The following is a 26,506-nucleotide window of genomic DNA, read 5'->3' as shown; positions in this document are numbered from 1 at the left end:
GACGATTTATCTGACAGTTTATTTCGAAAACAGATCAAGCTTACGGTTGTCATGCTTATGGTTGTCATGCAAGTGCTGCATCTAATCCCTAATGGAAATAGTTAAACTTACTTAAATGCATGAAGAAGCAAAGAGGAAATAAAACAGCCATCCATCTCATTCAAAAGTCTACTTGGTGTCTTGACCAGAAAACATAAGATTATACACAGCGGTGCTATAAAAGCTGAAAAACAAATATTCCCTTCACCGTTGTCCTGTGATCCCATTAACAAAGGGACAGGCTTTAAGATTTATGATAGTAGCAGGTACTGCAGTGACAGTCTGTGTGGTTCTCTATCTTCACATTGTCCTTAAGGGTAATCTTAAAAAAAGAAAACACACACATGAGAAAGAAAATAATTAGGATTAGCTACACAGTTAAAACTGCAATCTCAAGCAAAAGATTTCTGAAGCCTTTTTCTTAACCCCAAGCAGCACACAGGTTCCAAGGAGTATGTGAATTAGAACGGCCTGTGAATGCCAATCTGTGAAGCTGCATCATCAGTGGCTTTTGGAGATATAATGAGAGGGTTTTCAACAGCAACATGCCTGGTGTCCTCAATTTGGCACATTTTAAAGTGTCTATTTCTCAAAAAAGTGTTACTCAACCAATCTATGACAAATCAGGAAGTGTCCTTAACATACTTCACATGGAGATTATAAAAACAGAAAGCATGAACACTATGAGCCATTTTTAATCTCAGCCAAATTTTATTTCCTGCCTCAGGGCAAGCATAACATTGGTGGTCTAGAAAAGCATCTATGTTCTACTGAGAAGAAGAGCTAAAATGTGTTCAGATATAGGTATCTATAGGTAAGCCATATATTTGGGCTCACACTGCAGCCAGCAGAGACCCAGGGCTCTGTCCAGCTGCGTTCACAAAAAGGCTGATTGTCCTTTCAGACATCAGATGGGATCCCACCAAGCCCCCAGCTGCCACTGCAGAAGGTCTTTTATGGGTCCTGTGTCTGCCAGCTATACACAGATGTCTTGAGTACCCCAGGGTATCTCAGATGGCATCAAACCTGTGAGCCAGTAATTGAACTGAGCCCCTCATCAGCACACTCAGTGAACATGATTCAGATCACCATATGACAGCTACCTTGGCTTGCATCAGCTAGCTCACCACTGATTACATCAATTTAAGGTTTCTTCACCTGGAGCTGAATTGCTCCCAAAATAATCAGCTTTAGCAGAAACTCTCTTTAGGAGAAACTTCCACATGGAACTGTTAAATGCTCAAAGTAGCTGCACATGTTTACAGTTTCCTATTAAAAGTAAACACAATCTCAATTAATCTAATGAGTACAGATGGTTTTGGTCCCTCATTCCCACGTATGTAATTGATAGTATTGACCAGGCACGCTCTCAGAGGACTCCTGCTTATGCAGGAAAGAAGCAAGGAAAGCAACTAATTAAAATCAAATCCACACTTCATGACATTTAAGGAGAAGGTACACATCCAGGAGACTTAAAAATGAATGGTCAAGAGATCCAATTCATGCATCATGAGTCACAGTAGTTTCACTGAAGTCAGTGGCACTGCACCAGTTTCCATACCCAACCAGTCAGGACCGGTTAACATTTTAATTTCTTTAAAAAAACAACAAACGAGCACAAGTGTAAATTATATAAGTACCAAGGATGTTTCCCTCAAATAGCTGCTTAATGCCCTCCAGCAAAAACATATTATTTTCTATTCACTGCTTCACTTACACATTGCTTCCTAAAACAATTTTAAATGGTCTCATTTACATTCTCACCTTGGTGAAAGCCTTTGCTACGCAGCACGTTGCTTCCGATGTAATGTTTTTTGGAACAAGCATGGTCTTCTTGGATCTCATTGGAGTGGGATAGGCCCGGGAGAAACAGCACCCAGTGCACTGGTAAATGGGGGCTCCTGGTTTTGAAAAGAATCTGTTCTCCCCTAGCTTGCACTCTGGACAACCTGCCATAAAAACATACAGAAAAGACTTTTACTTGATGGTCATTCATTTTCAAAGAGAAAGGGAAAGCACAGACAGTAAGAGGAAGTACTGGCTGTGTTCTGCTTTTTGATGCATGCAGAACTGAAAAGCACAGAAATAAAAGCTCTCCTCTTCAGGGTCCTTCATCTTCACAACATCCACTTCTTGTAAACCTAGAGTGCATCTTTCTAGGTAGTGCACAAGCATTTCTTTTCTGTTCTTTCTAAATTAGTTTTGTTGATAGCATTTTTTCAGTAAGCGTACTACAATAGCTCTACCTGTAAAATCTTTTAGCTATGGATAGTTAGTAACAGCAGTATTTGCTAGTGCTTCATAGACAGTGCCTTTTTTGAAAGTTTTGAAGTAACACTCAGTTATCTGCGAATTTTAAAAAACGCCTGGTGACTTCAAGATTTACGTAGCTTGCATTTTTCTCTATTCTGTTCAAAACTTATTAAAGGAAACCAATTGGCAGAAGGCAAATGTTCAACACTATTAAAAATCAAATCTTTTTAAGAATGAAAATGGGTTTTTACCCATACAGGGACCTGGCAATGGAGAGGAACTGTAGCAGGCAGAGGAGCCCACTTAACCTGATCATCAAAATGTAGCACTCAACTCCCTGCCCAAGAGCAGCACAGGAAAAGGCTTAGTGTGTTGGTCCTGGCAAGAGGTAAGCTTGGGTGCAACTAAAGGAGACCACAATCTTCAGACCTGCTAGGAGATGGGGAGGAGCTCAGAGAGAGGTTCTAAGGCCAGCTACTGGAGGGACTCACGCTATCTCCACATAAAGGAATACTACAAACCTCAGTCCTGATCGGCCAGAGAGGACAAACAGGATCAAACTGTGTTGTGTTAACACTGTTGCTGAGTGGATGTTGGTAAAGGCACAGCTTTCTCAGTGTTGATCCATGGGACCCACCTTGTTAGTGAGGAGTGTGTATATGACCCTACGGGAAGAAGGGTGAGTTGGAGGCTATGCTGATGGAGATCTCTATGGCACACTACTACACACTGTGGCTTTGTTCCAGTAAACTCATCCTCACCCTGGCTGCATCGCAAGAGGTTTTTCAGAAGAAATATATTCTACGCATTAAGATGAGGAACTATTGTTTTGCTATTCCTGGTGTTGTGTACTTTGAAGTACAACAAAATGAAACATTTCTATTTGATAATCTTTTAAGGATTGAAGTCACCACATAAAGATGAGGAAACTGTCATCTGGGAGACTCATGACCTGGAGAAATCAAGTTTAAAGAAGAAATAGAAAGCAAAATTATCTTGAGTAATTATACCTTCACATTCCAGCATCAATAAATGTAATAGAATAATAATATTCATGACCACATTTATAAAACAAGTTTAATTATTGCTCTTTACAACTGCCCTATATCTGAATGCTGAGTAGCTTACCCTGCATGAGAAATTCTCCATCTGGGAAAGTATGAAGAAGATGCAGAAATACAGACAAAATGGTCAAAGTGACAGCTGCATACTTCTTGTAGCAATCCATGATCTTTCTGGAAATACAAATAAGCACATTTTAGAGGACTGTTTCACAATGGGTACAGTACCAGCATCTAGGCTACATACTAATACAGCATTCAGGACAAGTAACAGGGACAATTTAAAACCAAGAGCAGAAACTGAAAATGTAGTACACTGATGTGCATTTTATAGCCTCAGAAAATTGAGTTCATCACCACTTTCACAACAGAAATGTACCTCTCCTTCTGGCCTTAACAATATTTTCTGAATATTAACATAAACCATAGCATATAAACTTCAAATACCGTAACTGCCTAATATTTATGGTAGAGTGGAGAAAAGACAGCAAACATTCATGGAGGAGACAACAGAATCTGTAGAATCCAGGACACAGTAAGACTAATTTCAGAGAAAATAATTTCACATTTGGACAATTTCCTGAGCCAAGAGTCAGATTATTTGTCCTCACACTGACCACATTATTGCCCAAGTCCCCACAAACAGATTTTCATAGTCCTGTTCCTAGTTGGAAGAAAGCACCTCTTCCATTAAGGAGGGCTGCCCCCACCCAGTCTTGGTCCCAGGGGGGACATGTTCCTCCCAGCTAGAAGCCCAAGGAGACACTGAAAAAGAGAGCTCAGGAGAGCTTAAACAGCCCTGGAGCCACCTTCAGGGCTACCTCTGTGGTACAGAGGCCTCATCAGGAGAGTCACAGCAAATTCAGAATCACCATCATCTTCCAGACTGAGATTTCCATCAGGCTTTGTTTTACTGGCACAGTAGATTGTCTTTTGGGTTCTGATCAATAGATGAATACAGAAAGGTGGTTTGGTATAAACACGCCTTGCTTGGTTCAAACTTTTAAAAATCTTTATAAGGGATTTTGTGCAAGAAAGCATATGCTATATGGCACATCTGTCCTTGTGCAGCTAGTATATGAGATGAAGTGGCTATAAATGTTGTATCACATCTTCTCTGTTTTCTGACACAGTTTTGTGGCTATATTTGATTCAGATCAAATCTATACCACGGAGTAATGTATATCTCAGATATGAATTAATGAAAACCATAACATTAAAGATGCAGCACATATAAGTTGTGGCCATATGAACATCATCCCAAATTCTCTCTCTCTTCTTTATTTTTTAAATTATTATTATTATTACTGTTGCTAGTAAGATTTCATGGAAAAGTACAAAAAACCTCAGTTCTGACCCTGCTCATTCCTAAGTAAAGGCTACATGTAGATCAGCAGGATGCTTTTGCTAACTACCACAGATCGTTCAAGTCATTCTTGGGCACTGTTGTATCAGCTTGATCAGAAACAAAACATTTTCAGCGAGAATAGTGTCATGTGCCTGTGACATGACCCTTTGTAATGGAAAGGTAGGCAAGACCTGAGTTAGCCTAAAACAAGTGTGAGGATGCCCCATTTAGGCATGAAGTCTGCAACCGTCTGTCTCAAGCAAAAGTATAATTTCACCCAGTCAGACCATTTCACAGAATCATAGAATGGCCTGGGTTGAAAAGGACCACAATGATCATCTAGTTTCAACCCCCCTGCTATGTGCAGGGTCGCCAACCAGCAGACCAGGCTGCCCAGAGCCACATCCAGCCTGGCCTTGAATGCTTCCAGGGATGAGGCATCCACAACCTCCTTGGGCAACCTGTTCCAGTGCGTCACCACCCTCTGTGTGAAAAACTTCCTCCTAATATCTAACCTAAACCTCCCTCGTCTTAGTTTAAAACCATTCTCCCTTGTCCTATCACTATCCACCCTCATGAACTGTTGTACCCCCTCCTGTTCATATGCTCCCTTCAAGTACTGGAAGGCCACAATGAGGTCTTCCCGGAGCCTTCTCTTCTCCAAGCTAAACAATCCCAGTTCCCTCAGCCTTTCCTCATAGGAGAGGTGCTCTAGCCCTCTGATCATCTTAGTGGCCCTCCTCTGGAACCAGTCTCTCACTCAAGGACTTTTCCTGCCCTCAAAGATCATCCCATGGGGCTCTTCAGGCTCAGCACTGTCCATGCCCACCCTGCAGAGAGGGTGTTTTGCTGAAGCTGTGCAGCAGTGCTGTTCTTGCTGCTACCTGCCCCCAGGGACAGCGGTCCCAAGCCAATCCCAGCACACAGAGTCCGCAGATCCCAGCCACCAACTGCCTTATGAGAAAGCTTATCTGATCTTGCAGGTCTCCCTGCTCCTGCAGTCACAGCCCCAGGCCATGCCAGCAGCCAAATGGGGTGTTTTTGGGCTGTGTCTGAACAGCAGGCCCTGCAGCATCCAGTGTTCTGGCAGTACCTCAGGACAGGCTCTCAAAGCAGGAGCTCGTAAGCAGTTTCTATGCCCGTGCAGGCTGTCTGACCCTTTGGCTTTAAAGACAGAAGTTGTCCCCCAAGAGCACAAAGGCAGGATAAGGCCTCAGGCTGACAACACTTGATACATTCTAGATCCTGAAAGTCACTTGCTTTGCAAGGTAAAAAAGTTAAGAGCTCTTCTTCCAAACACTCCAGACATTGTTGCTACTTCATGATAAATATTATCCGGGAGAGATCCCACTATGGAACTAAGTATTTCCAAAAATGCAGTGATGGTGAAATCAACAATTATGCCAGCAACAAATACATTAATCTTGAGATTTGATTTAGAGGTTATTTAAACATGCCACACTATTGGAAAGGGCACTGACATCCTTGTGAAGAAAATATAGTAGAAAATCAAGAAAGCAAAGTATAATTAAATGAAATCAGCTTTTATACTGGCAAGCTATTTCTTTTCAGATTTTGCATCTCCCCAGCAGAATCCCTGCAGAGACTGCCACAATGATGCAAATGTACAAATAATGCCTGCTTGCATCTGGATGGAGAGGTGGTCCAAGGTGTGAAGCCACTTGCATGATATGATCATCTGAGTGAGCCTGGAGCACTGGCACGTGTACAAAGAGTGTATGAATTAACAGAGGGACACTCCATTGCCATACAAATTCCTAGAGATATATCTGGCAGGTCTTGGTTCATTGATCAAACAGACTGTGATGAAGGAAGCAGTCAGATTGCTATGGTGCACTGATCATATAATAGAGCTTTGAACTCAGGACAAGGAAGAAAACAAAGCCAGAGAAGCCCATGCCCATAGCAAACAGAAAAAGCTCATGTCCAGGATGATGATGCTGAGACCAAAGACAGGATGATGAGAACACAGCCCTTGCCTCATCAGAGTTAGCAAAGTGGAAGGGAACAAAGTTTATGAGCAAGTCAGAGAGCTACAAAGGCACAATAGAATCAACAGAACTTTTTAAAGTAAGGTAGCAAATACTAGAAATAAGAAATTGATCTAAAGCCCAGCAAAGATCAAGGATGGAGAGGAGATTGCAATAATGGAGGCAAAGGCTGGGTGCTAGGCGTAGGTGACTTCACCTCCTCAGTCCCACCTGCCCAGCAAGTTAGTCCATGCTGACAAGAAACAGAGGATAAGGGAGTTAAAAGCAGCCAGAGTGGAATTTGAAGAAAAAACACTGGAAGAAATTGTGGAAGCACTGGAAAGAAGCATTTGGAAGAAGTATAAAGATATAGACAAGTAAACGTGTGTATGCATGTAGGCTGAATGCTACTGATGGTTATTTCTCACTACTATGGCTTTTACCAAAAACCCATCCAAGTAAAAGAAGTGGTCTTCTGAGATTAGCTGCTATGGGAAACTTGGAGATGTGTGTTAAAAAGAGAGCCTGCATGATGCAGCACTGTATAGCAAAGAACAGCCACAGCAACCTGGGGTGATGCCCAATAAATGTGAGGCATGCATCACAGCTTCAGCCTTATCATAAGTTCAGTCATGGACTTTAACACATCCAGTGCTCATTCAGTACTATCCAGGTTTTGTGATAAGGCAAGCTTTGTGCTCCCCTTCCTCCTCTTAGATCCTCAGGGCAGACCCAAGCCAGCTTGATCTGGCCATGTCCTCTGAATTAATTCAATGTGGCCACACTGAGAACATGCAGGACAATGAAGGGTGAATAACATGGTAGCCTCATAGGAGATTTAAACAGCGCTCTCAGATTTCTGAAAGGCAGCTCCCAGCTCTCTGTGCTCTGCTCCCTGGACAAAAGTCAGCTGTGTCCACAACATCAAGACAGACCTTCACACCATTTATGTCAATCAACATTCATATGATTGTGCCAGACATTTTAGGAAGTGAACTGAGCTCAGTTGCATTTATGAAGTTGTGATGAGTAAATTGATCAGACGTCTCCCTTCAGCAAATAGGAATTTTCTTTGAAGGTTATTTACTGTATGTGCTCTTTTCAGCACTACAGATGGGGTGTGACTGCTGGCAGACTCGCCTGTACTGGGACACACGAGCACAGTTTAGCTTCAGGCCCTGCTCCATCTGGGGGCTCAGAGCTGGACAACACGTTGCCCAGTGCAAGGAGCCAGCTGGAAGGGCTCATTTACCAGCAGGAGAAAACGAAAGACAGACTTTACAAAAAACCTCATTTCTACATCACCCTGAGCCTTTTGGTAAGTCTGGATGATCCAGTAGCTCTCTAACAACACCACAGCCACTGACTGACTACAGTGTGACTTCATGCTCTTTGCTGAATACATTGTGGCATTCTTTGTCATAATTTCTCTAAAAATGCATATGATTTGGTAAATTAAGAGGATCTGAGGCAATCCCAGAGGGAAGTTGTTTAAATTTAACTAACCAAAAAAGGGAATTGAAATTGCAGTTTTGCACTTCCTCTATTGAGTCAGACTGTCAGGCTCACACTAAAAACAAAGACCTGTCAATAAAGCCCAGACATGAGTGTCTCTACTCCAGCAGTATGACAGCAATTTTGCCCGCTGTTTTTATTCTGCTCTACATTTGCTTTTGTGACTGTGCCCATGCTGCTAACCCAGTTAATACCTACACCACCTCACAATCAAATTAAATTAAGCTTTTACTTTGCTCTGCTAATCATTATCTTTCTTAAGCTATTGGAACATTATGATTTGGTTATTGTGATTATTAAAGTGTGAATTTTAGCACATCTTTGGAAAGATGACAATTTTAAACCTTCCCCATCAGTGAGAGTCTCACCTTACTATTTCCAATACCTTGTCTTTTTCTGCAAACAAGTTATCCTTTACCAGGTGCCATAACAAGGATAGCTTGTCATCAGCCATTGCAAACAGGTCTTCTTTACACATGCGTGTGGGACTCTGTGGATGTCTTTATATTTATGCTGTACACCACGAAACCAGAATTCCTACTCAAATTCTGTGGTCTTTGTCTTTGCACAGACATGCCAGAGAGCTTTGTTAGATGGGCCATCTTTGTACTGACCATATGAAATAACTTACTGTCTTCAGCAAAGACTTGGGATGTCCCTCTATGCTGCTCAGTATGGTGACTGTGGCAACACTGTGCCCAACAAGAGCCAAACACTCTGCACACCGTGTTTACTTCTTTCCAGAGTGTTTAGCAGTGATGTAAGACTATGTCACAGCAACGATGAAGTGCCAATGCTTCACTTCTGGCTGTCTTGTACATTGTAAGCTGTTAGCAAACCACTGAAGACTGAGAAATCTTTACTAACATCTTTTTTTTTTCCTTAACATATTTAAGCAGCAACTTAAAGACTCTAAAACACGTTAGCACCATGAATTGTGTAACATTTGACATCTGGCAGCAATACTGTGGACCAGGATAAAAATACAAGATTACTAATGAAGCATTACCAGACCCACGCAGAAAACACAAAATATCACCATTCAGCTGTAATGCAATTCTACAACCTTGTTTTCTGTTACTTACAAAGCCAGTTTAACACTAAGTACTGATTTCTTAGTTCCTATGCAACATTTCACACCAGTTTTCAAAGTAAAAACTTAGACAGAATGGAAGGAGAAGAAAACTTTTAGAGAGAAGGGGAAGACAATGTCAAAAAAAAAAGTAATTGTTCTTTAACAGTAAAGAAAATTTAAAATATATTACCTCCCTTGTTCAATGAGAATAAATCAGAAAGATGAGAAAACGCAGGACGATGTTCAAGTGTGAGCTGTCCTTGATGTGTGGATGTACCTTCCTGATGTATGAAAAGGCTGCATCTTTCTTTTATACCAGCAAAGTTAGATCATATTCCTCGCCCACAACTAAGCCATAGGATCAACTGTACATTTTGTCTAATGACTGAACATTACTTTATGTAATTACCAGCCCACCATGCTGATCTTATCTCCTACTCAACTTTCATAAAGATCTTTTTTTCCTTGTATAATGAAAGAAAGGACAGCTTGTGTGCACAAACTCAATGCCATGTGAGTTTCCTGGGGAACTCAAATATCCAGCGTCTAGTCATTTGTTGCACTGGTCAGTGAATAGAAGCTCATTTTACAAAAGGAAGAGTTAGTAAGGTTTCCTAATGCTTCTGAAACCAGAGAGAAAAACAATTACAGCAATGGCATTGTCTTAGCAGGGAATAACAAAATAACAAACAGCAGAGATCTACACAAATATAAAAGAATAATCTCCACTTGAATTTAATGCCCAGAGAACAAATGCGTGGATTAATATAGGATTACTTCTTTACATGTGGGGCAAGATCTCATCTTGTTTTCAAAGTAAAGCTAGTGCAATGGAGGCCCTTCTGAAAATGGCACCAGAATGCAGATTTTTAAGGTTTAGAGACTTGCACGTCCCTATTCACTGACTGAGCCTATGCTGATGAAGCTGGATCTGAGGCCAAGAGGTACAGAAGGGCTTGCGCCCACTCAGCACTTCTCTTCCCCAACCCAAATGGGAGGTGTATGTCCAGTAAACAAGCCCCAGCAACACAGTCAGCCCACATGGTACTGAGGTAAGGGAGATTCCCCTCAGATGCCTAAAAGTTACCGGCCTAGAACTGAGTTACTCACTCTAGGCTGCCTCTGTAAGTCAATGGGCCTAAACGTCTCTTTCAGTAAACGGCTAAGCAGGCAGAAAGGCTGCATCGTCCCCTTTGGTGGTTGCCCAAGCCACATCAGATTGAAGGGTTCATGTGGCTGCTGGCTTAGGCTCACCAACTCTTTGCTTGGCTTGTTCCTCAGCCTCTGCTCATGGTACAGTCCCATGCTGTTTCCACCTTCCACAATGCATCTCCCTTCCTGACCTGCAGCTGACTCACCACACCTACCTCCACTAACATCCTCATCAGCCTCAAGGTGCCTTTTCACTTCCTATTTATTCAATTGATCACAGTAACAAAGTTTAATCCAAAACAATTGTCCCCAGCCTGCATTTGGCTTGAAATTGACTTCTGTTTTAAAACTGAAGATGGATTTCTGCACCTGAAAGCTTGCCTGTTTTTTATCCGATGATATGAGCTGGTCTAATAAAAGATGGTTGCTCTTCTTACAACATTGCTTCATTTAATAACAGAAGCATAAAGCTGGAATTTGAAAGCTACTGGTAAACAGTTTACTGAGAAATATTCCCCTGGAAGACTGAAACTTAATATTTCTTGTCATTCAAAGAAAACTTGATGAAAATTGCTGAAGTTTATAGAGTAGCTCTGACTTGGCTCTATCCTGCCCATTAGATACTCCAACTCAGCTTGCAGTCCTATGGGAAATCCAGCTTGACTTGTGATACTTCACAAAAAAAAAGCATAATGTTATCCTCATAATAAGGAAGATCAGTGGCAATTGTATTATATGTTCATATTTGGTACTTATTTGGCTATGTACAGTGGTGTAGCACCAAAATAATAAAAAAGAAATTTTATAAAAAATCTTTCATTGGAATGATTTAAGTACCTGATGACATTACCTCCGGAGTATAAAGAAAAATAGGAGTGCCCACAACCTGGTAGTCCTTTCATACCGGAATGTATTAGAAATAAATCTCATGAAGTCAATGGAATTACACTTGTATAAAAGATAGTTTAAAAAAAGCTCCTATTTTTATTAAGAGGATTTCTTTCTTTAGCCGTTCCAAATCTCCAACTAAAAATACTTGGTCAAATCTGTCTTAATGTGCAATTGAATGAGAAATGAGTGAAAGTGGTTCACTACTCTAGAAGTATGAAAAAAAAAACCACTAACTTTTCTAGGAGCTGGATTCTTACCACTCCTTCTTGGGATTTCTCTGTAAAGGTGGGTTCCTGTCTCCTTCCTTTCTTTGCCAGATGCTGTCTCAAGGTATCTGTCCTACTTAGCAATATCTGCTTATGTAGGGGCTGCTTCCTGATGCTGCCTTTTCCCCGTGAGAGGAAAGCTCTTCCTCTTTCCCATTCTGTGGAGTTGTAGTGCATCCCCCTGCACTCTCAGTAAAAGAATGAGAAAAAGTTCCCTTGCTTCAGTAAAAAAATTGTTCTATTCAACAAAGACAACATTATCGATAAATAGATCCTATCCCCCACAAAGTGTGATTAAAGATAAACACCACTAAACTGAAATGCTAGTAAGGGCAATACAAGGTTTGCCATATGTTTCCTCCAGCAGAAAGGATAATACAGAACACAAATACTTTTTTTTTCTTTTTTCTTTCTTTTTTTTTTGCATCAGAATCACATTATTCAGAACCATTCCTGCCTACATTTTTGGTTTTACTTTTCTTTCTAGATAGGGAAATGAGAACAAATAACCCTTAAAATGAAGTTCTGATAGCATTTCTGTTTTGGATGTATAAGCATGTTGAGTTCTGAAGGGCTTTTCTAATAATCATAGAATCATAAATGGCCTGGGTTGAAAAGGACCACAATGATCATCGAGTTTCTACCCCCCTACTATGTGCAGGGTCGCCAACCACCAGAGCAGGCTGCCCAGAGCCACATCCAGCCTGGCCTTGAATGCCTCCAGGGATGGGGCATCCACAACCTTCTTGGGCAACCTGTTCCAGTGTGTCACCACCCTCTGTCACATTTCAGAACCTCTTCCAAATACAATCAATATCTATACTTCATCATTTTCATGATCTCAAAAAACAGCAGGCTTCCTGCTGAGGACAGAAGCACTCACACACACTAAACACCATAAACAATTTTCTTCTCTCTTATTATCTTCCAGCACCTACTTAGCACCCAGCTCTGAGCCTGCACCAGAGGAACTCAGATTCATTGATACTATCTCACATTTTGGGTGTCACTTCCTTCATTGCTCGTGTCATCTTCAAGAGTCTCTGGAGGATAGGTCCTCCCTCAAGTGCTTTGCACTGACATAAGCAAATTATCAGAATCACCAAAGAGATAACAAAATAACAAAAGGTTCCACTAGAATGGCTGACAGCATACCCCAGAAAGAAAGATTTGCTGTGGATTCAAGGAAAAAAAGATATTTAAGAAAAAAATATAATCTGATCTGGAAATATGCAGTTATTTCAGTATTGTGCTGAGTCTTCCAGCTCCTTCCCATTTAACTCTTCCACCATCGCTCCTCCAGTTGCCCTCTGTCTGTTCTCAGATGTAGCAGTATAGCTATACACTTAAACAAGACGTCCCAAGGCTATGGAAAACACAGACATACAGCTTTTTAACATAAAGAGCTCCTGTCTGCTGAAACGTGTCATGTGGCATTACACAAGAAATGAAAGTCAGGTTTTCTACCATTTTACAGATGTTTTCAACTGATTATCTGAAATTACCTCTCAAAGCAGCACTTTCTGGCCTCATCCTCCTTCATTTAAAATCAGTGAGACTTCTGCCATTTTTTCAAATGAAACTGAATCTGGACTTTTAAGATTAGCTATTAGTGTTCTCAAGCTTCAGCCAAACATTGATTATTCTGAGATAATACAGCTTTTAGTATTTATGGCACATAAATAATTGACTGCAAAACCTCTTCTATTCTAAAACCATAGTGGAAAGAGGGTTCACTAATACGCATCTTTTTTTTAGTTGTTTTTTGAAGGAATTAAAATTGCAGATGACAGAACTCCAAAAATACATGCAGAAATCATCATTTCACCAAAGCTAACTTCAAACTAAAAATTCTGCTTCTGAAGAAAACAAATTATAAGGAATATCTACATTTTTTATCCTTTTTTTTCCTTAACCTGTCAAGGTCAAAATTTTTAATCACGGCATGTTATTAGGATACTTATGGTACTAATAGGATGATGCCTCCTGTTTAGCTCTTTTTCCATGCTTCCTTTTGAAATAGGTTTATTTGAAATCCAATTCCTTTGAGCGAAATTAGAGTGGATAATACAATAACTGTCACAGTACTGCGGAACAGCAAACAAAATGTCATTAACGTGTAGGTTTGACCTCGAGGGCTTTACAGAATGCATTTCAATATTTGTTTTCTCTACTTTTAATTCATACGAGTAACTACACCTCATACAGTGACTAACCCATATCACAAGGTCAGGATGGGGATTTCTTTTATGTGTAACATCGCTCAGTTGAGCTAACTAGGTTTGTTCAACTTCTGAAATAATAAGTGCTTATTATTAGACGGAAGTAAAACACTGAACTTAACAGACTACTAATCAAATTGAATCAGTGACTATGTTCCCACATCACAAGGGCAGCCCTTGAGAGATGGAAAACAAAGCTTTAAATATATTTCAGTATTTAGTTTTTTAAATTAAAAAACAAAAACCAAGACACAGGAATGAATGATTAGACTTAGAGCAGATAAACAGCCCTGTAAAAGGGACAGGTATACTGCCAGTAGAGCTGAAGTAGTCAATAATGCAGGATGTCTCATTTATACAATGAGCCATTTCAGCAACTCGCACCATTCTAACACAAAAATAATTGTTCACACAATTTGCGATTAGCTCCCTGTAGTCCAAAACCTGAACACTCTCAAATGCTCACGGTATCACCTCTTCTATTAGAAGAAATTTCCATTCCCGTTTCACAGAACTGTGTTTCCTGCTTTTTACAGATGAAAGCACAAAAAAAAAAATGCTGAAGTTCATCAAATTTCAATCAAAATGCAGCAAGATGTAGCCTGTAGTGCTGATGATAAAAAAAAATAATGCACTGACATAGAAACATAACTGGAAAATGTATTCTGAGGAAAAAAACAGCTTATTTCTATCACATTACCAAGAGGTTTGGTACCAGGCTGCTGTTAGCCTCTGTGCTGGCACTGCACAGAGCACCCTGACTGGCAGGTCATCTGGCTCACCCTGCTTATCATCCGTATTGCAGTAGCACCTAAGAAATCCATAGTGAAACCCAGCAGTCGTGGGCCTGCCTGGCACCACCCTAGATAGCAGCAGTCTGGGTCACTGGGACCAGTTTATCCCATGATGTTCCTGTGCACAAAAGCCACAAAAAGACGGTCTTCTGCCCTGCAGAATTTACAATCTTGTTCAATGCTTGGAGGAATCAAGCCATTCCCTCAAACTCCTGTTCTACCCAGCTGCAGGCGATACCTGGATATCTTCTGATATCTGATCTCAACTGATGCTCTGGGCTTTACTAAAATTTTCAGATGATATTCCAGGTCTATGAAGTGCAGACAGTCACAGCAGTCTCTCCTGATCAACACATCGAAGTCATCTCAGTCCCTCTGGAGGATCTCTGAATTGCATATGTTTCATACTTCAGAGAGACATCCCGAGAAATACATGAAAGGAATTATACAAGGTATTTTGTTATCAGTGGCAATGATACAGCAGATAGAAAATGGGCTACTGTGTTATAATTAAAGCCACACTTGGCCAATATTGCCCATCTCCATGCAGCTACCTTTCAGAAATAAAAAAGGCTTACATTTACATGGTAACACTTCAGTACAGACCTTACCATGCTTTGAGAGCTGGATACTGAGAGCTGATTTCCCATGTTGTTGAAATTTAGATGCTATCAAGAGGCAGAAGAGCAGCCATTCTCTGCCTGCAGCATTACACGGCTGTCGTCAGAGGGACAGTGATGAATCATAGTAATGTCTCAAATTTAATCTAAATGTCTATCTGAGTAGACTGTACAGGTCTAAACTGTAAATTTGTGGGAAGGGAGAGGGTAGGGGAGGAGGTCCAAGCAGCAGCAAAAATGTAAAAATACATTTATAATATAAGCATTTATAATATAACATTTTATATTATTTTGTGGTCGAGGTTATTTCTTAAGCTAAACTTAGATTACAAAACGAAAGACAATCTGGGCTCTGTGCTGTTTCCCAAGTTCTCTGAAACTTCTCATGCCCATCCAGGAGGCCAGGAAGGGAAAGAATTTGAGTATTGACCTTACCTATTAATTGTCTCCTATATTCTTTCTCTTTGCTTGTGTTCATTTGTCATCTCATCTCGTTTGGCATTTAGCTTGAAAATTCCCTAAACCAAAGGCTATCCTTTTACTCAAACTATTTTTACCCATGACTACGGCTCCTAGACAATATAACAATTAAATGCCAACACTCAGCATTTCTTGATATTAAGAAGGGAATGCACCACATGCTTTTAAAAGACGGTGCTGCAAGGGCAGCCTCTGTGATGACAGTAAGCAGGCCTGCAGAAATGCAATAGCCTTTCCAGAGCTATTCCTCTGTAGGAGGACTTCCCAGAGACCTAACAGATGTAGAAAAACCCAAAGACTAATACGAAATGCATTTAACAGTACCTGCTTTTGATCTCACAGAAATATGCATTGACCTTCTGCCCTTAGAGCCTTTAGTACAGGTAGATACTCAGACTGGCGAAAACCCAGGCTGGCAAAATCCTTCAAGCAAACCCTCGGTTCCAGCTTCAGGGTGCTGATTTCTTCTTCAGGAGTACACCATACATTGTTCCAAGTAGGAAGCCAGAGCTACCGGTATCTTAACAACCATTCATTAACTGACTGTATTAATTTCCTGAGATGCCCTTTAGAATTTTTCAATTTTAGAACACTTAAAATACTGTATCTAAACGTTCAATAGGAAATTTGCCAATTTTCCCTTGGCCAATATCAAGTAGACCAAATAAAGTATCAATAAATAGCAAATGTCGTTATTTAATAAACCTTACCAAGCTTAAGCACGCATTTTTAACTTTAAACAGAGCTCCACTGCAGCACTGGAGTGGGCAGAGAACATTGGCAGAGCAAACCAGATTTGCTGCTGTCTGATACAGGGCAGAATGTGGCAGTACAATTGCTTCATTACAGCAAACAAGGCCACAAGTTTGCCACTGATTTATTGATTTAAAGGGTTGCATGTGTGAAGTCAGCTCACACCGACAGCAAAAAAATGTCTTCATGTTTTAAGAGTTTCCCAGCTTTCTGCTGCAGATCTTCCATCAATGTTGCTTTAACATGCAACGAAACACAAGCAGTACCCTCGGGAACTTCTCCAACTCTGATATCCAAAAATATTGTGTTCTAAAAAGCACCAGTGGCTGTATTAAGCAAACTACAAATTAGGAATCATGAACAGATATGATCAGTACTCCTAAGAGCACAGCTTATAGAATTGCTCTGTGCAGACTGGCTGAACAGGGAAGGCAGCAAGAAATGGGTTCAGTTTCCTGGACTGTACCAATGGCCCTGCGAAAGAGTAACAAGAGTCATGGAATCAGAGAATAGTTTGAGTTGGAAGGGACCTTTTAAAGGTCATCTAGTCCAACTTCTCTGCCATGAACAGGGACACCTTACAGCTAGATCAGGTTGCTCAGAGCCCTGTCCAGCCTGACTTTGAATATCTCCAGGGACAGGGCATCCACCACCTCTCTGAGCATTCTGTTCCAGTGCTTCACTGCCCTTATAAAAATCCTTTTCCTTATATCCAGTCTAAATCTCCCCTGATATACTTTGAAACCATCTCCCCCTGTCCTATCACGCCAACCCTGCTAAAGAATCTGTCCCCTTCTTTCTTTCAGCCCCCTTTAGATACTGAAAGGCCTCTCTCAGGTCTCCTCAGAGCTTTCTCTTCTTCAGGTTGAACAGCCCCAGCTTTCAGCCCCTCCTCGTAGGAGCCTATCCGTCCCTTAGATCATTCAGAGTGTACACTCTGTGTACTCAGAGTCCTGTGAGCCTGCCTTCAGTTTACATCAGTCACTTATGCTGCTGTCTGCAAGCCACTGGTGGATCATGAGATGACTGGACGGTGGTCTAGAAAATGTTTGAAGGAAATTTAAACCCTGTGCATATGCTTTCTCTCACACTCAACCAAATCCTAAACACAAAGTTGCAATCAGCATCAGTTACAAATGGGAAATAAGCAAGCATTAACCACAAAGAAAGTGATTTATCAGTCCAGTAAATTAAAGCCTAACAAAATCAAACTGGATGCAGATGGAAGAGTGAGGGAAAAAAAAAACAGCCAAGGATATGAAATGACATTTTCATTATTTATCATATTTGGGACCTATCTTTGAGTGTATGACTACACATGTTACACTACTACATATCCCAGACTTAAATAAGCCTGGGATTTTTCTGACCGAATGAGAACACTGCAACATCATATGACACATCATATGAGCTGGCTCTCTAGATTCCCTTGGAATCAAGTGAGATTTTGGATTTATTTTTACAACTACAACGGGACAAGATGAATTGATCACTTTCCTTGGTTATGAGGGGAAAAGAGATAACTAGCTCAAATGTGATCATCTACTGCAGATTTTCACATCTGTCCAGAGTTCACAGAAAACTCCAGAAGACCAAAAACACATTTTTTAGCAGTCTGCTTAAATTTGCTCTGCCTATTCCCTATATCAGCCTTAACAACTTTCATCAGTAATTCTGAAAGCAGGTTAAAAAAGGCCAAGGAGCCTATCAACCCAGGATCTAGACACATCCTGCCAGCCCTGAACTGCAGCAGAACATCCACCAGTCTGCTATGGCCCCCCCCATATGAGCACAACAGCTCGATCCCAAAAACAACAGCAGCATATTGCTCACTTCAGAATTACTGAGCTCAGCTGAGCAGCCAGGCTTCCCATCAGGGTTATGGAGATGTCCCCTGCACTGCATCCATTTTTGGAGCCATGCTGGTGCCCTGCTCAGCATGGAGCTCACTGCATCAATCTGAAGGCAGGATGATGCACATCCTAATTTAACACCACTGCACACAACCAGCTTGCATTCCGTGGTGACTGCACTCTCCTCTGCTTTTCTCTCCCACCAGCACACTCCTTCCTTCCATCCAGGCAAGCAGAGAGAAATAATTTCCAACAAGAAGACATTCAAACATGACTTAGGGCACAAGAGCACATCAGGTCTCTCATTTAGCAGCCTGTGATTGTTTGCAGAGCAGTTACTGGTGTGAAGTCTCATTAACTTCAGTAATGTAGTAAGTCCCAGTGATTTCAGTAAGCACTTAATCATGTACTTACAAGTTGGCTGAGCATGAGTGTACATAGGCACATGTACTTTGCTGATTACAACAATTTTTTTTACACTAAGCACACATTGCAGAATCAAGCCAGTGGCATCAGGATTGAAAAGCACAAGGGATGCCACAAAAGCAATGCCTCCTATTTTGTTATGTTAACCCACAAAGTTAGACATGGATGTTGGTGGCACAGCAGCAGCAGTTGAACCTTCCCATCAATATTCCATTAGATTTTGTTGTTGTGTGACACATGGTAGTAGGGGGGCAGTCTGACAAAATGGTGTCTGACATGGAAGTGTATATGGAGCAAATGCATGCTACTGAATTCCTCCATATAGAAAAAATGGCACTCACTGACATTCATCAAAGCTTGCTGAATGTTTATGGAGACCAAACAGTGGGTGTGAGCACAGTGAGGAGGAGGATGGTGCATTTCAGAAGTGGTGACAGTGACAGTGGGGTCACCTCACTGGCGCAGATGTTTATGAGCTTGGCATGCAGGCTCTTGTTCATTGCTGCTGGAATGCATAACTAATGATAGTGACTATGTTGAAAAATAGCATTTTGTAGCTGATAATTGGTTTTATCAATTGGTGTTGTCGTGTTCTTTGTACCTGTTGTTGTTTCCCTGGAAATAAATAGGAGGCATTACTTTTGGAGCAACCTGCGTTGCTTAGGTAGCCCAGCCTTGAACTCATGACACTGAAAAGAGAAGAAAAAAAAAAGCAAAAAAAAATTTAGAGGTGTTTAAGTCATTGGGCTGTGATAGAATTCCCCCATAAATATTCAGAGAACCAATTGCAGTAATCTTTGAATTGTTAATGATCATTTTCAAGAAATAAAAATGAGCAAGAAAGAAAGGTTCCAGCTCTAGAAAAGTATAAATGCAATACCTTCAAATAAGAGGGTAGAGGTCTTGGAGCATGTTATATCTGTCAAAACTAACATTCAGTCCTTGAAACAGAACAAATTATTTAAAAAATTGTGAATACCTGGGCAGCTATGATGATTATTAAAAAACAGTTGAAATGGGTTTGTCAAGAAATGAATTATATTAATTGAAGCTAATCTCCTGCTCTGACAGGATAATTGCTCTAGCAAATAAGTGGGAAATAGCTGATCTGATGCTTCTTGACAATGAGGAGCTTTCAGTGCTATTTCATAGTCGTCTTCTTAAGCAAGCTAAGACAACATATTCAGAGCCAGCCAGCAGCCTGGTAGGTGCAACAGTTGAAAAACTGTTCCCAAAGTGCCATAACTGATGGTTTGCTGTCATTCTGGGAAGGTTTCTCCAGAGAACAACCAGGGGAGTTTGTCCTGAGAAAGCTCTGTTCACCACTTCCATTTACACCTCAAGATGATGACACATGGGTGTGCTTCCATAGTTTGGTGATGACATTAGACAGGGAAAAGTTGCAAAACGCTTTGAAGTAGCATATTAAAAATGAGCCTAAGAAATTGAAGAGGCAGCTTAAAATCAACCAGAATCAACCAGGTGAGATATAAAACAGAAAATTACAAAGTGGTCTGTTCTTCAAAGGGATATCTAATGAGGAACAAAAATTAAATACAGAATATGAAATGCCTGTGTGGGCAGAAAACAACGTGGGAGATCACAAACTGAAGAATCAACACTGTGATGTATGATACAAAGAGTAATTATTCCACTTTACTCAGCTCTGGCAAGACCCAGCAAGAGCAGTGCTGTGCTCAGAATCAGTCACTGTACTCTGAGAAAAATGATGACGATCCACCAAGGGGCAAAAGTGCAACAGTGAGGACAGCTGAAGGAATAAGGTTTGGATGGCTTAGAAATAAAGCAGTAAACTTAGAAATGAAGGGATTAAGGTGGAACATTATAGCAGCACTTCAAAGTGCAGATGGCTGTCATAAAAGATTTGGTGGCCATTGTTCCACCGTGACAGCTAAAGGAAGGAGAAAGATCAGATCCGTTTGCAGCAGAGATTTGAGTTAGGTATTACAAACACATTCAAACAATCGGGATTGCTGAGCATTGAAACAGGCTATTTCAGAGCCTGCAGAATCTTCCCTCCGGGAGCCCCGACTCCAATTCTCCTGAAAGAGCACATAGCAACTTCATTCGTCTAATAAAAACAAAAAAAGTGGATGTGCATACACAGTCATCAGTGAGTTTGAAAGGTAATTCTCTTGGCCTCTGTAAGTGAGCAGTTACTCAACTCCTAATAATGTTACATCTCAATTCAGTGTTTCTGAAAGCATGGGCTTGAACGGCAACAGGATCAGATCTACATTTTTGCTTCTGCAATTGCGCCTAAGTAATGGAATGCGTGTCTCAGATCTTTTAATGCAGCATAATTTAATGCAGTTTTTGTATTTCAATAGTATGCATAAATCACTGCAAAAGAATCGCTATCTCACTGTAAGAGGAGAGCTACTAAACTGTGTGTCCTAGACAAAGGAAATATTTTTCAAGTGCTTTGCCTCAGGGGGGATTTAAAGGAGGAAGTTAATGCATTCCAGCAAGAATCTCCATCACTATAATACCAGTGGATTAATTGTAAGTAAAGCTAAGGCTGGGAGAGAGGAAAATTTGCAGTACAAGGAATGTTGATGAAAAGTGCGGGAACGCTGTTGAAGATAAATATATAGCTTGAAATAGATTTTATTTTAAAATGGTGATATTCTTTCAGCATTTCTGTTATTCCCATGACTACCTCTCAGCTCTAAGAATGACTTTTTCATTTTATTCCAATAAATCATTTCTGAATCAAGAATTCATTACATTTCCATCTTTTCATTTTCACTGCAGTGGTTTCTTTCTCTGTGCAACGGCTTCATCACCTGATTGCAATCAATATTGCTGTAACAGGCAGTACACACAGTTCATCATCAGCAAAGAAGGGTAAGGAATTACAGGGCACTTACACTACCCTTGTTTAAAATCCATCCCACTGTTTTCACCTACACCCGCCCTTTGCAGGATGCATCTTTTTTTTTTCCTTCTATGGACGCATGGATCTGTATTACACCAAAGATGCTCAGTTATTTATTCACTGAAAAAAATAAAAACCGAAGACATTCTTTTTAAAAATAACTATGTTACTGAAAAATGCACTCTCGAGAAGCATTTTCCTGCCTCATCACAGCAAAGAGCTGTGTGCCACTACTAGCTGAGTGTCACTGCTTAACTGATCATAAAAGAGCTAAAATGCAAATTCAGGAATACAGAAGGCAGACCAAAATGAATATAAGCAAATATAACTTCTTTTAATTGATCTCACACCTGCGTCCTTCAGCTTACGTGGAATATTGACAGTCATTATTTTAAACATCCCCTTCCCCCCCACAAAGTTTTCACAAGAACTGTCCTATCCTGATGCCCGGTGAAGCTCTTTTTCCTGCACTCACAAAAAAGATCCACTTCTCCTATATACAGAATTTAAAATGAAAGAAAAGAAAAAGAAAGGTCTCTGTGGAGCCATCCTAATTTAAATGCTTATCTTGCAAAACGGTGAAGGGAATGAAGAAAATAGCACAATGATGGGAAAATATGTCAGTCTCCAGGACAGCATTTCTTCCAGTAATTCATTCAGTTTACAGCTAGAACTCCGCAAGAACCTACTGAACATGCAGGCAGTGTACATCAGTCAGCAAACAATGGAAAATGACAAACAGAAAAGACAATGGAAAGCTAGAAAAAGCACTGTTAATTGCAGGTAATAGTATTAAAGTTATTATTTAAATACTTAAAATGAGAATATAACTCCTCCCCTTCTTTTCAGACAGCTCTAAAACTAATTAGAGAGACTCTTTTCTGAAAATACAGCTCAACCCATGATCCGAGCAAGTGTTGAAACGCACTGTCCTCCCCCTTCAGTAATTCCCTTCCTCTGGAAAGAGGGATTCTCCATGCAATCTGGAAGAAGATGTTGCAAAAATATTTTCCTTTCTCTCATCCAGCTGATGGTAGAAACAACCTACAGACTGTGTTCTGCACGCGTTTTCTTATTCCTGCTGGGGAATATTTAGACTGCTTCAATCACTGTAAAGTATGGCTACCTACACAGGTGGTTTCGAACATGGGTGAAAATGGCCCTAGCCAGTATCAATAAGGAAGATATAAATACATGAGATTAATTTTCTTCTCCTCTCAGAATTCACGTCTCATATGTACATCATTTTCACCAGCAGATCTCTTCTACTGCTGTCTTGCACAAAGCTACCGTTTGATTGTCTCACTAAGTTTCTTTTATAGTGCTGTGGACAAACAAATTTGGCACCCTGGAAACAGCAGTATGCACTGTCTAATACGATAGTTAAGTTTGTTCCAATGATTTTGGCAGTTTTCTTCACCCAGTACCATTCTTCAGCTCGAAAAGCTTTTCTACTGACATTTTAGTGTTTCTAGACTAAAATCACACTTCTTTTCACGTTTTATTTCACTGAGCTAAAAGAACAATTTATATTCTCCTCTCATAAAGAGATTCTCCATCCTACTTATAATCCCTCATGCCCTTCTCTGTACCTCCTGCAGTGCAATCTAATCTTTTCTGACCAATAGCGACCAGGATTGCACAAATTGTTTCAGATGAGCTAGATGTTTTATTTTTACCTGCAATGTCTAACGGAAATATCTGACCTGTCAAGCCATATGATTTTACAAGCTTCCTTTTTTTTTCTTGGTAGACAGAGCACATCTATGACTTGGTCAACGTCAACTAATGCAATGAACACTTTCCACTCACTGTCACTTCCAACTGATGAGTTTCCCCTGCGGAGAAAGTACTGCCTGCTATCAGTCTCCTTGTACTTTACGTTTTGAAAATTAATCCCATTCTATTATTTAGGATTTCAAGGTCATCCAATCTCGATCCCTCTCTTATTGAAAGTGTCTCGCTATTTTGTGTCATCAGCAAATTTCATTATTACAGCTCATATTTTTGTACCTACATCATTAATGGAAATTTCTGGCTGAATAAATATCTTCTGATGTCTCAGATGGGTACGCGATAGGTTTTTTGCTTTCATCTCAAATGTGGAAACATTCATTTTCATATCTTCTTTCTCATTAGCCTCTGCTTTAATTTCCTTTGTAAGGAAACTCAGCTGGGCTTCTGACAATTCTCACTTTATTCTTACCCTCCTTAATACTTTTATAAGCAATCATTTTGTTCCATTCCCTTCAAGCTTCTGATTGTTCTCAATAACCCTTTTGAAGTGGCTATTTACACAGCTGTGACCGACCATCCCTCTACTTTGAGATATGAATTTCAGATACTATTTTTTGCAGACACTTCACCGATGCCAAGCCTTCCCCACATGCAAGTCCACAACCACCTAAATGATGTTGTCACCACTAACTCATTCCCTTAATTTCAACATTTGACCTTTGTAATTAAAAATCTGTTACTAACCTGGTTCTGCTCTAAGTAAATAATTTTCCTAATAATCTTATTAAAAGTATTTCTCTCCAGACTTAAAATAAAACGTCTCTAGCACACATTCATCTAATAGGAACTCTCTGCCATCCTTCTCCAATATTGACTCAAACAAGTTCTTCTTTAACTTTTTTATCAGTTTTTTTTTTTTTTATATCTATCACATTGCAAATTTTAATCCTCAATCAATTGATTTTACCTCCATAACACTTTAAGTGTCTTTTATTTGTGTTCCTGTCCTAAATTCTACTCTGTCATATCTCCTGGTATCCTTTAAGAATTAATAACTCCGGTTTTGTTGCTTGGGTTCCATAGATATATAAACATCATAGCTGTTCCTTGCTAACACGACATTCTCCCTGGAAGAGTTGATAGTCCTCCTCCTAGGTGTCAGCTATATACAATTTAAAAAGCACTCTCATTGTTATTTTACATAAGACAACCTTTTCTCCAGCCACAATCAGCATCCCAAAACATACAACCGAAGTACCTTAAGATCTGTAAGACATGCATCCTCTTAATGACAGATTTTTCTGAGGCATGGAAGTGAAATATGGAGTCAGGAAAGCACCACACTGTGGGTATGTACTGAGTCAGTCAAGTGGCAAGAGTGGGTGAGAGCATACCTGAATCCCAAATGAATTTCTGACAATGAGGAATCTTTACCATTATAAGTCCTCATCTTAAGTCTTTATTTCTGGCATCCTCCAGTAATAAGCCTGTAAATTCTTCTTAACAAGAAATTTCATCTTTGTGCTGGTATAAAACTCGGGTCTTTCCATTCTTAGTATTCCATCTTTGTTGTTTCTCACAGTCTCTATTCCATTTTTCATCCTTGGACTCTTCTCCTCCATGGATTCCAGACACTTCTGCCTCTTCTGCTGGTCTTGTTTATTTTCCAGCACAACTAATGCCTTCCTTAACCGTATTTCCCCTTAACAGTCAGTCTCCTAAGCTTTATATTCACATTTTTTTCACAGTCTCATTGTTTAACCCAGAGATTTGTGAAGAAAACAGGTATCTGAAAAGCCTACCTTCTATGTAGTATCTCTTTCGCTCCTGTCATCTTCAGGCATCTGTTCTTCCTTTCTATAAGTTTTACGAGGGCAGACAGCGATAGGACAAAGGGGAATGGTTTTAAGCTGACACTGGGGGAGGTTTAGGTTAGATATTAGGAGGAAGTTTTCCACACAGAGCATGGTGACACGCTGGAACAGGTTGCCCAAGGAGGTTGTGGATGCCCCATCCCTGGAGGCATTCAAGGCCAGGCTGGATGTGGCTCTGGGCAGCCTGGTCTGGTGGTTGGTGCCCCTGCACATAGCACGGGGGTTGAAACTAGATCATTGTGGTCCTTTCCAACCCAGGCCATTCTATGATTGTATATATTTCATTCTATCTTCTGTTAGGATTCAACGACCCAGTATTGAAATACCTCTTTTTAGGACATCGCTACACTTCCTCAGTAGCAGTCATCATATTTTCATTGTTGTCAAGCAAGAAAAAAGGGCCACTTGTGGTCTTTCCTTCTACTTACTAATCCCACCTTTGGTCTCCAGGGTGGAAGTCTAGCAATTAACTGCCTCTGAACTGTGATGATTAAAGACAGGAACGCTCCCTTGCAGGCCTTTGTGCAAGTTCCGTTTGGAGTAGGACAGCTGAAGGACAGGCTTCTTTCCACTTGATCCTGATGAGAACAAAACAAACAGTCCTTGCTCTACCACCTCCACATGCTAATCTTTCATTAAGAACCTCATATTCCCGGTTTCTCCTTCCTGGCCTGAACACTGAAAACCCTCCGGGCAAGGAAGAAATGAGGCAGCAAACAAAAACAATGGCACCCATGAATACACATTTGGCTATTGCGGTTTACCTGTAAGTGAACCTAATTGAAATTAGCTGCGAATAAGGCAAGGTAGAAGCGGAAGAGTTATCCGGAGGAGACGCTATCCTCACTTATGCAGGTAATAAGTGACTCAGAAAGAGCGAGTAGGCTTTTGTGCAGTCGTTCCTGGTATGGCATCGCTCGTTAGCACTGGGTCTGTAACACACAGCTTGGCAGTGAGGGATACATGCAAACCTATGCGAGTTTCCTTCCGTAAGTTCAGGAGGAGAAGGGCTCGCCCTAAGGAGGTCAACGCCAGCCCGCGCAACTTCCCACTCTGTTAAGAGCGCTCAACCTGGCACAAAAGAAAGGAAGGACCGCGCTTCAGAGCCACGCGGTTACCAGCAGCTGACCAGGCGGAAGGCGCTCTCGCACGCCCAGGCCGCCCGCCCGCCATCGCCGCCCGCGAGGCGCGACGGAAGCAGCGAGGCCGCCGCCACCGCCATTTGCCGCCAAAACCGGTCGGAGGGAGGGCGGG

At 40.8% G+C, this 26,506-nt stretch overlaps 1 protein-coding gene across 8 annotated transcripts; it reads right to left on the bottom strand.

The window, feature by feature from the left end:
• CGA (glycoprotein hormones, alpha polypeptide) lies at positions 1–26,506 on the bottom strand. Of its 8 annotated transcripts, none has more exons than XM_090136036.1 (5): positions 25,690–26,505; positions 11,583–11,772; positions 3,421–3,527; positions 1,804–1,988; positions 1–361 (listed from the first exon to the last, which is right to left on the bottom strand). In XM_090136036.1, exons 3-5 carry the CDS (start codon positions 3,518–3,520, stop codon positions 284–286), a joined length of 363 nt encoding a protein of 120 aa, XP_089992162.1. In that variant the 5' UTR covers positions 3,521–3,527; positions 11,583–11,772; positions 25,690–26,505; the 3' UTR covers positions 1–283. The 8 variants fall into 8 exon arrangements, with proteins under 8 accessions (XP_089992162.1, XP_089992156.1, XP_089992157.1 ...); XM_090136030.1 differs by lacking the exon at positions 11,583–11,772 and having other exon boundaries at positions 24,773–25,830; positions 26,017–26,505; XM_090136031.1 differs by lacking the exon at positions 11,583–11,772 and having other exon boundaries at positions 24,773–26,184; positions 26,324–26,505.

Source organism: Phasianus colchicus, chromosome 2 (assembly GCF_987193195.1).
Source record: "Phasianus colchicus chromosome 2, bPhaCol1.hap1.1, whole genome shotgun sequence".
NCBI lineage: Eukaryota > Metazoa > Chordata > Aves > Galliformes > Phasianidae > Phasianus > Phasianus colchicus.
This window is presented reverse-complemented; position numbering and strand designations above follow the sequence as displayed.